Consider the following 15,073-nt stretch of genomic DNA (forward strand, 5'->3'; position numbering starts at 1 on the left):
TATTTTGTTCATACAAGCATTTGCAGTATATGGTATTACGTTACGTTTACTGGACAAGCGTGTCGACATGTACTTGGTTAAATAAGATTTTTTGGATCTTTTATAAACTAGTTTTAATTTGCCATATTTTAAACACTTTTTCATTTGTTTATATATGAGTGTGTAGTTGCCATGGACTTTATTTTTTTATTTCTCTTTCCATTATATTCTCACTGAAATATTACCATTTCTGGGAGAATATCCCAATAAATTTGCCGTGAGAAAAAAGAATAGTGGGTTTTTAGCAGGGAATAACCATGGTACAATAAAAAGACAAGGTAGAGCTACCAGCTGATTACATTTTTTTTCTAAGTGTGCCCGACTTCTGCCAATTTTGTGTATGAATTTATTGTTTTGAAAAATTTAAAGATTGATCAGTTTGGATCATATTTTTGAGAGAAAATCCAGGCATTTCATTCATTTTTCGCGCTATTCAACTCAATTTAAGAATAAGAAACAATATGAAAAAATGAAAACATTTTGTTGCATATAATTGTGAATGAGTCTGACAGGAAGTGGGCATAACCTCAGGGCTGTATTTCTTTAGTTTTATGAAGCTGTTCTACCTCCTTATTGTAACATGGGAATAACAAGGAAAAAATGACATTTATTTAATTTTACTCTCCTTTTTTTTCATAAAACTCACTTTTCTTTATCGTTTTCTTTCCCCGTCGGTTTTACAGGCTTAGAAGTCAATTATGACAGTTCCACTAACTAATCAAAAAGTCCTGTGATTAATGATTCATATCCCACCTGATAAATCACCCCATAACATTAGTCAGTTGAAGATAACCCATGAAATTATAGGTTATAGGTGAAGTACGAAATATATTATTAAAAAATATCAAAAGTCAGTTTATAAAATTAAAAAAAAAAACAAATAAATAACAAAAATATGCCAGAGAGAAATAGAACAACTTTTTACTGATAAGACTTTTCACTACGCGTATTCAGTTACTGAATACTACTATGCCCATACTATTTACTACACTTTATAATATCAACTTTCAAAATCACTTGCTATCTTATAAAAAAAGGAAAGAACCCAAAGCACCAACAACGACAACAAAAAAGAAGCCGAAAATCACCTTTCATTGATAAGATTGCCATGGAAAGTACAAGTACTTTGTTTAATGTTTGTGAAAATGTTGTCAATGATAAATAAACATTTTAATTTTATTGTTATTGGAGATTTGTTGGTGGAGGGGATATACTCTTGGCCAAATGAAAATAAGAGTAGGTCCGTTTATTAATGTGATTTCAATTAATATGATTTCACTTAAATGTGTGTCGATAGAAGACCTTTAGAAGGTCGTCGAACAAAAAAAAACAATAAAATTTGCTACTGGAATTACCATTTATCAATGGGATTTAAGAGTAATATTTCCGATAAAAATATTAAAGTAAAAGGTATAAATAATTATGAGTGAAACTTTTATCAGATGTTGAAAATAAACCTGCAGGTGGCCGCTAAATGGAAAATAGGGTCAGTCTTTAACTGACGTTAACAAAAAACATCTTATCTTGAATCAGAGTTGTATTTTGTCAAGCATTTTCCAAAGACAGTTAAGGTGAGAGTACATAAAAAGCCTTTTTTGACAATCGGCCAAAATTTAATTAAGTCTCTAAAGCTCCTTTGTTCTTTTACAAAGAACATTCAAATTCTCGCAAAAGTAGCTGTCACAAAATATGTCATGCGAAGACTTAAAGTTGCTTATGTACTCTCACCTTAAAGTTTCTGAAATAGAGTTAGTTAATACTAACATTTTCACATTTGGAACAAATCATGGTAAAATTAAGGATGTAATGTCATGCAATCAAATGTTTAAACTTTTTTTAATCATTTGACACCTCCACGGTAGAAGAATATAAGCAGACGCATCGAAACAGCTGCAGGGACAATGAACTGTCAAACTAATTTTGGAATTGAAAATGTTGAATGAAAATTTATTTAAATTCGTTAAAATTGTTGAAAAACGCGAATTATAATAACCTCCGAATGTCGTCGTATAAGAAAACATATAAAAATCTACTTATATTTGAAAAGACATTTAAATTTTTTGACATATCAATGTTCCCAAGCGTTGATGCATCTACCTGTATTCTTCTACCATTGTCACATGTAAAGACAAACGTTTAGGCACTTCCATGCCAGAAGAAGGTAGATGCATCAACGCTTGGGAGCATTGATATGCCATAAAGATTTAAATGTTTTGTCAAATATAAGTAGATTTTTATATGTTTTCTTATGCTACGTCAGTCGGAGGCTATTATAATTCGCGTTTTCCAACAATTTTTACAAATTTAAATAATTTTTCATTCAACATTTTCAATTCCAAAATTGGTTTGACAGTTCATTGTCCCAGCAGCTGTGTCGACGCGTCTACCTATATTCTTCTACCATGGGAGCTTCACACAAAATAAGATTACTATAGAGTTGCATTTTATGCTTTCTTTTAAAGTTGATTCACATTTCTGGTTGTGTCGTGAGTATAAGTATCAATTAATGGCAGCAGGGATGTTAGTTCTATATCCGATGTTTTATTTGAGTTTACAGAATTACATATTGGAACAAATCTCGCACAATGTAGGCCGGCCGTTTATATGTAATTTGAACTTCTTTTTAATAAATTTTACATTTTATGTTACTAAATATATATTTTCCATAATATAAGAATATAGAATATATGCAAAACTAAATGTATTCTTAAATATTTTCTTAAATGATGCCGTTCAGAGGTTAGTATAATATTTGATTTTAAACAAATTTAACTAATTCAAATAATTTTTCATTTATAAATTTACATTCCAAAAATGTTTTGACAGCTGTATTGTACAACCAGCTGTGTTGATGCGGGTACCTGTATCATTTTATTATGATAATTTCTTATCGATAATAATACCATCACTTGTTAACATTTACATGATCTCATACAATGTTTACATTTTAACACCTTTATTCCCATAAACTTTGTTTTTTTTTTTTTCAAATAATAGACTTCCAACAAGTTAAATTTATCAAATCCAATTATTTTACTACAACATAAGAATCCCAAATTGGCACGCTTCTTCTCCTCCTTTGCTATTTATAATTCTCATTAATTTGATTGATCTCATTTCCTCCTACCTGTTATTTTAAATGTATACACAAATAACGGTTCTTTCTCTGGCAATATTTCTCACGTGTATTTGCTCTGCCGATACGAGTAATACTGAAAGCAGATTTGAATTAAGGCATAAACAACAAGCGCAAACACACAACAAATCTCCCAGAGCTATAAAGTATGTTCCAGTATGATTAAATAAATAAACAAAAGCATACATACCTACATAGAAGAGCACGAAACAACGAACTGAATGAACGAAGAAATTGTTGTTGCCGAAAAGAAGCAAAAGAAAAAAATTCCCGTTGAAACACTGAAACCAATTTTGTTTCATTTTTGTTTTCGCGGGTAGTAGTGGGTATAAAGCAAAAGTCGTTGTGAGAAAGCACTTCATTGCCATATTAACTCAGGACAGAGTAACAACGCTTAAAACGTACGCAACGGTAGAAACAAAATTCAGACGAGAATGATCGTTAGAGATCGTGCAAATTCGGAAGTAATATAACAACAGCAACAACATTAAGAGAGATACCATTGACGAAAAGTGAATCCCCTTTTGAATGAAAACAAAAGCCATACACAACAAAAAAAAATAAAAACAAGACTACACACTAGTGAGAAATTGATTATGGAATGAGAGTGAATGTGAGTGTGTGCAAGAGTCCAGCTGATGAAAACCCAATAAAAACAAACGTTACGCATTAATTGAATATCTGAACAAATACACCAGCAAGAACAGAAGAAATATAAAAATAAATGCAGTATTACAGAAAACATTGACATTTGAAATAAAAACAAGAGAATAAGTGCCAAAGTATACAAAATGGGAATACGTGTTTATGACAGCAGCGAAATGTTGAACATGGAAGACTACAACACTAGCTGTAGCTGCTGCAGCTGTAGTAGTACTCAGAATACAAGTGAACAAGCCAACGGAACGGAAACGCCGTTGACAACAACTACAACAACCTGTGCCTCAAAAGATCCATGTGGCGCTTACAGAGACATCGTGGGCAACTGCAAGGAAATACATATGGAAACAAATACCTGCAATTTACGCATTGTTGGCAACAATAATCGCATCAAAATATCCATGAATACGGGTAATTTATTAGTAATCGGCAACAATAACCGCCTGAAAATAAAATCAAATCATGGCCATCTCAAGTATACCGGAAATGATGGTCGTATTAGCCTGGGTATTGAGTCGACACAGCAAAATGTTAATTACATTGGTTGTAATGGTACCTTGAAAATAGTTAAATCAATGAAATTTTCTAAAAATAAATCAACAGTCAGCAGCAGCCACAGTAAGAAAACCAATTGCTGTTGTTGCAATACCAGTGATGGTGCTAACAGAAAAACGGAACAAGATGACAAACAGTATAATGGAAATTTTAAGCAGAATTCATCTACCACAAGAACAACAACATCCGCCTCAAATGACAAGAAACCCAAAAAAAAGTCCCATTCATATGGTGGCGCAAATCAAGAATATTGGAATATGTTTAATACAACGTATGATAAAAGGAAAAATTCCCTACCAAATTTGCCAAATTCCCAGAAGTTTGATATGACTGGAAATAAAACAGAAAGAGTAAATCCAACAAAATTAAATACAAATATTATACAAACTATTGGAGATATTGTTATAGCCAATGCTTCGAATATCTGTATATCACCTCAGGTTACAAATATTATTACGGCTAAAGCTCATTAGGTTTCATATATATTTTTTTGTAAATTATATCACAAAACTAAGAAGGACTCATAATCCCTAAGGACTTTTTAGCTCAATAATCTAGTCTTAGCTAATGCAAAAGGCTATATTACCCTGCGGCTTGAATATTCATATTACAAAAGAACAAAACAAAAACAATTGCCAGAAGTATTCCTCTTATATTTTTATCATTCATTTTCAAAAACCAGTTAAATGGTTATTTCATGTTCAAAGATTGAGACTTAATACAATGTTTATTTTCTTGCCTTTAAGTTATAAAAACAAAAAACAGATATTTTCTTGAGAAAACCATGTTCCTAATCAATAGACAATCATGACAAATACGTGTATACATTTGTATTAGCACTAAGCAATATTATTCATTATAGAACAATTGTTATTTAGTACCTAATTTTATTGTAATAGTTATATCGAAAAAAAATTATTTTGACTGATTGTTAAGTAATGGAAAAAAATAATATTTATTTTTTTGAAAAGAAAAAAAAAAAAACAAATATATTTATTAAAATTGCTCATGTACGAAAAAAAATCACTTTTGTTATATTATTTCTGAAAACAATAACTGAGTCGTTTGGAGAATACAACCATTAGGCCACGCAGCAGCGTTGAACTCAATGATGATATCATTTTTCATTTAAACAAAAATTACCGATGCTTTCAGCGTTTCTTATAGGAATCCCATAAACTACACTGTAAGAAATTACAAGAAATGATTGGTGTGTTTACCAATTAGAGTGGTTTGTTTCCTATGCTAACTAACCACTCTGGTAGAATTAAGAAGGTAAAGTCATGTTTACAACTTTTTTTTTAAATTATTCATTTGACTACATCTCATTGTCAAAATATATATTTATAAATTCACTGTATATACACAAATCAGAGATAGAACATTTTTCTCTATTCAGTGAAATTTGACAAAATAATATACAGAAAATGCAGAGATGGTTTGCAATGGCTTTATCTTCTTAATTTTACCATGGTATATTCATAAATTTAAAATCTACAAATATCAGAGATGGGAACTTGTCCTAAAAAATTTAAGTTAATCAAGGTAAATTACAGAAAATGCAGAGCTGGATACTATAATAACATCCAACATTCCACAAAGTGTTATTTTACGGTAAAGTGACCTGTGGTGGGATTCTCTAAAATATATTTTGAGTTACCGAAAAATTCGGTAACTTTGAACAAACACATAGAAGTATAAAGATGGGACAAGACAGAGTCATGATACGGCAACCCTGTGAAAATACCTCTGTTGTTATGATATCGTAACAACATAGTTAGCAATGTTATGCGATTTAAGCCGCTTAGACAATATGCAATTAATTTGAAAAGTCTATGTAATAGAATTTTGAAACCTAATTCTTGGATTTTTCAAACTTTTGTTTGTCATTTTTTTCTATAAATGTGTTTTTTTATATTAACATGGTCCTGTCATGAACTGTTATATAGATAGTATAAACACAAACCATTTGATCAGAATGCATTTTGTCTAGTCTTTACCATTTTAGGTCTTTGCTTTGAAACCTTTAATTACATTTTTAATATCAAAATAAGTTTTCATTGGTATCTATCGGTAGGTCCTAGCGATTACTTTGATTTGAAAACGTGATAAATTTCGTTAATTACCGAACATGACTCAAGAATACAGGTAGATGCATCAACTCTTGGGAGCATTGATATGTCAAAAACATTTAACTGTTTTTTCAAATATAAGTAGATTTTGATATGTTTTCTTATACGACGTCATTCGGAGGTTATTATAATTTCTGTTTTTCAACAATTTTTACAAATTTAAATTATTTTTCATTCAACATTTTCAATTCCAACCTACCTATATTCTTCTACCATGTTACCGAATCTAAAAGCTATTTACTTTTATCAACTTTTGTCGATAACTTAAAATATAAGTTAGAGAATCGCACTATTGATACGATTTTTTGGTATAATTATGTCAGTAGACACATTCGTGCGTAAAAAGCCAAATATAGTTTCATTTAATCAACGCGAAAAAGTCAGACGGCTCCATTTGTTTAATTTTGCAAAAAGATGCCAATCGTCTTGTGTAAATCCTAAAGGAATCAATTTTATAATGGCGTTCTCTTTTACTGGCAAACATGTCACAGCCGTTTGGACAAATCTGTTTTATCAGCGCGAATTTTACTAGTTTTCCACATGGTAAAATGTCTGCATTTTTTGTAATTTACCTCTTCAAATTTCGATTCATAGAAATCAGGTTCCCACCTCTGATTTGACAATGAGATGTTGTCAAATGAAATTTCTTTGAAAAATTGTAAACATAGCGTACTTCTGAGCGCTCCCAAAAATGTTTTAACCTAAAAGAAACACTATATTTTATAAGTTGTATACCACGGTAGAAAAATACGACCAGTTGCATCGACACAGCTGTTGTCAAACCAATTTTGGAATTGAAAATTTTGAATGAAAATTATTGAAATTTGTAAAAGTTGTTGAAAAACAACCTCCGATTGGCGTCGTATAAGAAAACATATTAAAATTTACATATTTTTGAAAAAAAAAAAATTTAAATAAAAAATCTGACGTACCAAAGTTCCCAAGCGTTGATGCATCTACCTGTATTCTTCTACCATGATACCCATAAATTATTTAAGGAAAATTCGTTAAAAAATAATATCCAGATCTTCTCGTTCAAATTTGAACGAATTGCAAAAATTAAACTAATAAATTTGAAACTCAAAAAGAGTCAAATCACAATGACTGGGCCTTGACTAATACTATATTTTTGTACACGTGTACAAAATGAAATTTGTCATTGATTCTCTTCATTTTTATTAAATCCATAAGCTATGACGTTTAGAACAGTCCTTATCATAAATAATAACGATTATAATATTAGTTATTTCTCATTGTGTAGGCAACAGGTAAAAAGTACCTGATACTAAGCAAGTTATTATCGCGATATAAATAAATTCATGTAGTCATTGACCATGACAATTATTCACTCAATAATTTTGTAGATATTTTTGATTTAATTACATTAATTATATTAATTGCAAAGAACATTTAGAGAGTAATATGTAATATCGAATGCATGTGAGTAATTTCATTTGAAATAAATCTACGATTTAAAGTATCACTTTAAAAAAAGCTAAATAAGATTTAAATTGGCCTGATTTGATGATTTTTTGCAAAAAAAATCTGGTTACAGATCCCTGCCAAATCCACTAATCCAACCAAATGGTACTATACGAGTCACAGAAAAGCTTATGAAAATACATATCCAACATGTGGTGGGGTTCTGGTGTTATAGCCATATTAATAATCAATTCGAATTTTGCCAAATAAGTATTTTATTGCTTACATCCAATTTAAAAACAACACGAGCCAATTTTCTCCCCAAAAATACCCTTTGAGAATATCTCATATCGTACGCATTACGTCAATAAATACTTACAGCTGACGTCGAAGACAATTAAATGTAACACTTTAGGTGAAAGCTTCTCAAAAAAAAACACAAAATTTATAACATCGTTGTGTGGCTTTTCTAAAATTCCCCCTTTATTTTTAATATTGAATCGACATTATCTAGCATTTTTATCATAATTTCTAATAACTGTTGTTGTGGTTGTTTCTGTAATATCATTCATTAATGTTTTTGTTTAAACATTTTGGCAAGAAAATGACCCCCTCAGGATAAGGAGACTAGAATAGATTATAAGTGGAAAGGGGATTTTTTTTCGAAAAAATATGGACACACTCTTTTGATATCAGGACAAATGAAAATAAAATCCAACTAGATTTTTAGATAACAGAAAAAACATGTGCCCTTTTTATGAATTGCATGTGTGGGGTATTTTTTATTATTCCTATTATATATTTCAATTTATTTTTATGTGCCACACTCGTAAATTCTCAGCAAGGAAAATAACTAAGTGGTTCGCCTACCAGTATCGTAAATTAATTACAAAGTTATTTAATAATTTTGTAATAAACGAAAAGATACAGATATATTTTTTTGTTTAAATATATTTATTAGAATTTATAACAATGTGTATGTTCAAATAGTAAACTACATAGTATTTTATATATATGAAGTTATATAAATGTTTAAATATATTGCTTACATCACAATTATAGGTAATTTTTTATACAAAATACAATTTATATACGGCTGACATAGGATATGATTTATGTTCATAATTTCTTTTTTTGGTAATTTCAAATTACATGATTGACTTGAGTTATTTGATTTCTTATTCGTTGAAATGTTAATGCAAACATCTTGAAAATGTGAACAAATATTCAAAAGCACAACAATACGACTTGAGCACATATGAATATCCATAGATTAGTTTGGTTAGGGACATATAAAAGAAAATAGGTATATAAATTATAGCAATAAAAAAAGCAGAAAGTTAAATAAAAGGTATATATATTAATAGAGAGTACTAGGTTTCATTCCTTAAAACATGCATTATTACGTAGTAAAGTTTTCTCTTAGAGATGTTGACTTTTTAAGTATTCGAATGTGACAAAAGATCGATTTTACTGGAGATTCTTAGTCCGGACTGTGTGACCAACATTATTTATTCAATCCACTGAAAACAAAAATAGAACAAGTTATCAACCACTTGAAAATGATAATTTGTTTTTTTTTTAATATTTTTTTCTTTTTGTAAAAGGCTTTTGTTTCGTTGAGATTCTTATGAGCATTAATATAGCCTATTTACAGACTTTTTAAGATTATATAGATGTAATTTTTTAAAAAAATAGAGTTTGAGTCAATTATTTATTACATTTCAGATATAATGCATGTTTAAGGAAAAAAATAACTTTTTTATACCCTCCACCTTTGTAACATCCCTAAATATTCGTCGTAGACCCCATAAAGTATATATATTCATAATCAGCATAAAATTCTAACGATATCCGTCTGCCTGTTGAAATCAAGATACAGTCCAAATTTAGCAGAACAATTTGTATTGTGTCTAGGACGGTTGGTATTGAAAATGTGATATATCGGTCCACGTTTTGGTATAGTCGCCATATAACGGTACCTCCCGATATGCGGTATTTTGATGATTTTTGCCACATTTTTTTTCAAGGAATTGTCTGAAAATTGGCATTTGTAGGTCATAATGGGTCCTAGTTCGTGTGGCGAAATATTGTATGTATAGCCCCCATATAACGGTACCTCCCGAATATCGGTATTTTAATGATTTTTGCCACATTTTTTCACGGATTTGTCTAAAAATTGGTATTTGTTGGTCAAAATAGGTTCTGGCTGCGGTGGCGAAACATTGTATGTTTAGGTCCACGTTTTGGTACAGCTCCCATATAACGTTACTTCCAGGTATTCGGTATTTTGATAATTTTTGCCACATTTCTTCGCGGATTTGTCTAAAAAACGTTACTTCCAGGTATTCGGTATTTTGATAATTTTTGCCACATTTCTTCGCGGATTTGTCTAAAAATTACTATTTGTGTGTTTTAATTGGTTCTAGCTCCGTTGGCGAAACATTGTATGAATAGGTTCACGTTTTTGTCTAGCCCCATATAGCGGTACCTCCCAATATTCGATATTTTGATGATTTTTCCCACATTTTCCCACGAATATGTCTAAAAATTGGTATTTGTGAGTCATAATGGGTTCTAATGTTTTCTTAACTCTAAGGAGAAGAGTATTAATATTTTTTACTTGTAGGCATTCTACATATAAAAAGACTATGTTATTCCTTCCTTAATTTGTGGGCCTTCCATAGATAAAAGCTAGCCTTTTCATGTATTTTGCAAAGGGAAACCCTTTACAGGTCTTATACAAACACTATTTTTGTGGGTTAATCACACGACTTTGTTGCACATCTTTTAAAGATAGAGGCCCAATTCACGCGAATATTTTTGGTTGGTTACATATAACAGTGCTTTTAGGAGATTCCCACGAATATGTCTAACACATTTTCCCACGAATATGTCTAAAAATTGGTATTTGTGAGTCATAATGGGTTCTAATGTTTTCTTAACTCTAAGGTGAAGAGTATTAATATTTTTTACATGTAGGCATTCTACACATAAAAAGACTATGTTATTCCTTCCTTAATTTGTGGGCCTTCCATAGATAAAAGCTAGCCTTTTCATGTATTTTGCAAAGGGAAACCCTTTACAGGTCTTATACAAACACTATTTTTGTGGGTTAATCACACGACTTTGTTGCACATCTTTTAAAGATAGAGGCCCAATTCACGCGAATATTTTTGGTTGGTTACATATAACAGTGCTTTTAGGAGATTCTATTATTATGAGGAAGTTTTTTTATAAATAATTTGAATTGAAGAACCTGTTAGGGCCTGTATGGATCTTTGAGAGACCTACAGGTCTTTCGAAATATAATTTAAGCATATGTAAGTTTTTAAGGATATGTTTCATTTTATGTAAAGATAATAGAAATTAATAAAAAATATATAGGTTAGTTTACGGCACATCTACTGCAGGTACTACGCTATGATTTTAAACAAATTACTCTATGCAGGAAAATAAATTCGCAAAGTCTTAGTATTTTAATGAATAAATGTTATGAAAACATTTAGTACTTCCTAAGACGAAACATAAATTCTACTATAAATCCCACTACATACAGAGATGGAGTAATGCGAAAGATAGATCAACAAAACAAAAGCCATAAACCAAACAAAAACAAAAATAAAAGTGTGATTTTAAAATAGAATTGTATAGAAAGCAATGAAAATTATAATTACACTTGACAATGGTGTCTCCGAACTGCCGCTGCCGCCATGGGTCATCTCGTGTATGTCTTCACTGGTGTGATGTTCTGCCTTGATTGAAAGTAAAAATTCAGCCGTTACTGGTTTATGATCTGACAGTGTATATTGAGGATGGGATTTATATGACAATTGCTCCAGTTCCAATTTAATATCAGGATATTTATTTTCCTCAACACGGTACAATATACGATCGCACCATGCAGGGCGACGCTTTAAATCATACTCTGATGTGCCTTCGGTGTATTTAAAGGTGGGACGGAATGTTGGTTTCTGTTCAGTCATTAATGAGAATGCATTGCCTGCTTCGCGTACCATTTGCAATTGGTCACGCGTAAAGAGATCATCCAAATGACCCAATTCAACTTCAGCTTTAACTTCTTCGGCCGTGTCATGACCATTTAAACGGAAATTTAAGTCTCCAAACCAAAAGACAAAATCATGATCGAAAATGGTGCGATAATTTCTAACTTTATAATGATGATTGTCCAATATTTGATTATAGTCGATAACTCGTTCCTTGAGATGTTCATCGTGAGCAGCCAAATGGGCCACCACAAAAGTAACGCCACTACCATAGAGGCTCATACGTACACTAGCAGCACCCTTATTACCCCATAGGCCGCCCAATCCTACTTTGGTGGTCTCCGTTTCTATGTTATTTATATTGCTAATGTGCTTTCCCAGTGACCAAACATTTATCAATATGCCTTGCAACTGGGCAGTTTCTACTTTTACGTAATCCTGGTCCGATAGAAATTCGCGTACCTTCAAAGTCCATTGATTATCTTGAAATATGTTGAGAAACTGATTTTTGGGTTTGACATTGACCTCCTGGAAGCCCAGAACATAGAGATCAGGTCGTTTATCTTCTCCCGGACACATAGAAGTTCCGTTAAGCGCCAGCATATCGGTTAAATTGACATCCTCCGGGTAGTTGGTACCGACATTCCACGTTAATATATAAATACATAATTCTGCAATAACTGAAGTGGCCACCATAGTTCTGCTTTATGGAGGGTTCCTATTGTTTGGCACTGTTGTTTGTGGGTAAATCACACAGTTCTTAGAAAATACTGTCTGTGTCACACTCTATAAAATAGAAATGTCGTGTTATTGTTTGTTTGTTCAATAAACCTGTTTTCTGCGTTGGTATTACCTCCAAAAATAAAAATTCCAAAAATACTTAAGGCCAAATATGTTGTGAAGGTTACAGGTACTATTTTGTAATATATTTGCTAGTAGTAAATTTGTAAATTTTATCTTTCTTTATCTTCTTGCACATCGGGATTTTCCTGAGATTCGATGACCGTCCAGCATAGAGGTAAGTTATTATTTATATATTTTATTTGCTTATTTATTTATTTCATGGCCCAATTATACTATAAGGTCTTCCTTCGAGCGAATTATTCTAAAAACAGCTGTTATTTTACTACATGAAATGTCAAAATTAATGCTTGAGGCGAAAATAAATATTTCGCTTTGACAGAAGAATTTTGTGGCGAATACGTTAGCTGTCAATTTTTATATATAAGACGTGGTAGAAAAATACAGGTAGACGCATCGGCGCAGTTGCTGGGATAATGAACTGACAAACTGAAATTAAAAATGTTGAATGAAAAATTTTTAATATTTGTAAAAATTGTTGAAAAATGCATATCATAACAACCTCCGTTTGGTGCCGTATAAGAAAACTTATAAAATGTACTTATTTAAAAACAAAACATTTTAACAATTTTGACATATCAATGTTGATGCATCTACCTATATTCTTCTAGCATGGTATAAAAGCTCTACTGCATTGTAGATATGTAAAAATTTTTAATTTTTTAAATAAGTAAATTTTATAAATGTTCTTATACGACACCAACCGTAGGTTGTTGATATGTATTTTTTACACAATTTTTGAAATTTGAATAACTTTTCATCTAAAATTTTCAATTTAAAAATTGGTTTGACAGTTCATTGTCCCAACAGCTATGCGATGCGACTACCTGTATTCTTCTACTATAGTTTTGAAGTTTGTTTTGGTTTGTTTTGTTTCGTGTGGTAATCATGATTTATTTTTTATAATTGGATTTATTGTAGGGATAGGTAAGTCGAATTCGAATAATCGACCTATTGTACTCTATGTTCGAACTCGACTATGGACTTGGGTAAAAACCGAGTACTCGAATATTCATAGTCGATTTCAAATTCCTGTTCAACTAATAGTTGTGTTCCAGAACCTGCAAATTAGAACTAATTAGCGCTAATTCTGCTACAACGCGTTCCCGTACGCCAAAAACTAGCAAAACTTGCAGCTCTCTCGAGAAAAAAATGGCGCTGAGTGGTGCACATTTCTACTTGTTTTAGCTACATGAATTTGGCCGAGCAGAAATGTGCATATTGTAAATTTGACATTTGATTGGCAGGGCTAACAAGGTTGAAAAATGTATTGATACATTTCAATAAAGAAAATGATCAACTTGAAAACTAAAGGAAAAACTAATATTTGTCGTGCAAAAAACAAAAAGAGAAAATATGGAGCAACTGATGTATTCACTTTTGGATGATTCCAGCAGTGAAGAGGACTGGCAGAATGAGGAATCAGATTATAAATTACTATTATAAATTATTAATTTTAACTTATCGTCTCAATACTAATTTTTTAAGTGTTGGCGCCCTTTTCAGTAAGGTTTCACCAGTCCGATTTAGGCTGTTTACTTTTGGAATTTTGAATTTTGACATTTTATCGCATTTCTGCTAATTTTCCGTTCCCTTATTTTTTGAGCAAACCTAAATGAGAATGACATTTCGAACTGTTCTCTCTTCTGCTAGTTTTACTACTAAAAAAGTACTGGAACACAACTAATGTGTCCTGTTCAACTTATGGTCTGTTCCAGAGCTGCAAGAATGTAAAAGTTTTTACTATGATAACCATGATAACCAATTTTCCCTTTATGTCACGTCAATCATTAACAAACGATCTTCGCCTTAACAAGGCAGAACTCAAAACAATCTATTTTAGTTTTTAGTAACAATTATCATTTATGATAAATCCGTTAAAAAAATCTGTTAAAATATTAAAAATACCGAATGTAGCTCTCATATTAGGGTTTATACGGCGACATGGACTTGGGGCTCAATTCTTGTTCTATGAAAATGTGAAATGAAAACTTTTATAAAGGAAAAAAATGTCAAATGAAAATTTGTATAAAGAAAATATATTTCATTTCATGTTTTCATAGAACATAGGTAGCATAGGTAACTTTTGTCATAAGCCATTACAATATTCAAATGCGAAACTAATAAAAAAAAAACAGTGAATAATGTAGCTAAAATCATCAAAATATCGAATATCGGGAGGTATCGTTATATGGGGGTTATACGAAAACCTTGACCTGCACAGACAATTTTCTGTCTTAGGCTGTAGTATCCATTACGAA

The 15,073-nt window shown here is 31.2% G+C and overlaps 2 protein-coding genes across 3 annotated transcripts; one reads left to right on the forward strand and one right to left on the reverse strand.

Moving 5' to 3' along the window:
- The first annotated feature begins 3,391 nt into the window (after positions 1 to 3,391).
- Positions 3,392 to 5,337, forward strand: LOC101888609 (uncharacterized). The gene has a single exon (XM_005188521.4). The coding sequence runs from the start codon at positions 3,967 to 3,969 to the stop codon at positions 4,861 to 4,863; it is 897 nt and encodes a 298-aa protein (XP_005188578.1). The 5' UTR covers positions 3,392 to 3,966; the 3' UTR covers positions 4,864 to 5,337.
- Positions 5,338 to 9,069: 3,732 nt separating this feature from the next.
- LOC101888442 (phosphatidylinositol 4,5-bisphosphate 5-phosphatase A) lies at positions 9,070 to 13,052 on the reverse strand. 2 transcript variants are annotated; one of them, XM_005188520.4, is made up of 3 exons: positions 12,805 to 13,050; positions 11,622 to 12,737; positions 9,070 to 9,467 (listed from the first exon to the last, which is right to left on the reverse strand). In XM_005188520.4, exons 2-3 carry the CDS (start codon positions 12,645 to 12,647, stop codon positions 9,456 to 9,458), a joined length of 1,038 nt encoding a protein of 345 aa, XP_005188577.1. In that variant the 5' UTR covers positions 12,648 to 12,737; positions 12,805 to 13,050; the 3' UTR covers positions 9,070 to 9,455. The 2 variants fall into 2 exon arrangements, with proteins under 2 accessions (XP_005188577.1, XP_011294579.1); XM_011296277.3 differs by having other exon boundaries at positions 9,070 to 12,737; positions 12,805 to 13,052.
- Positions 13,053 to 15,073: the final 2,021 nt, after the last annotated feature.

Source organism: Musca domestica, unplaced genomic scaffold (genome assembly GCF_030504385.1).
Source record: "Musca domestica strain aabys unplaced genomic scaffold, Musca_domestica.polishedcontigs.V.1.1 37, whole genome shotgun sequence".
Lineage (NCBI taxonomy): Eukaryota > Metazoa > Arthropoda > Insecta > Diptera > Muscidae > Musca > Musca domestica.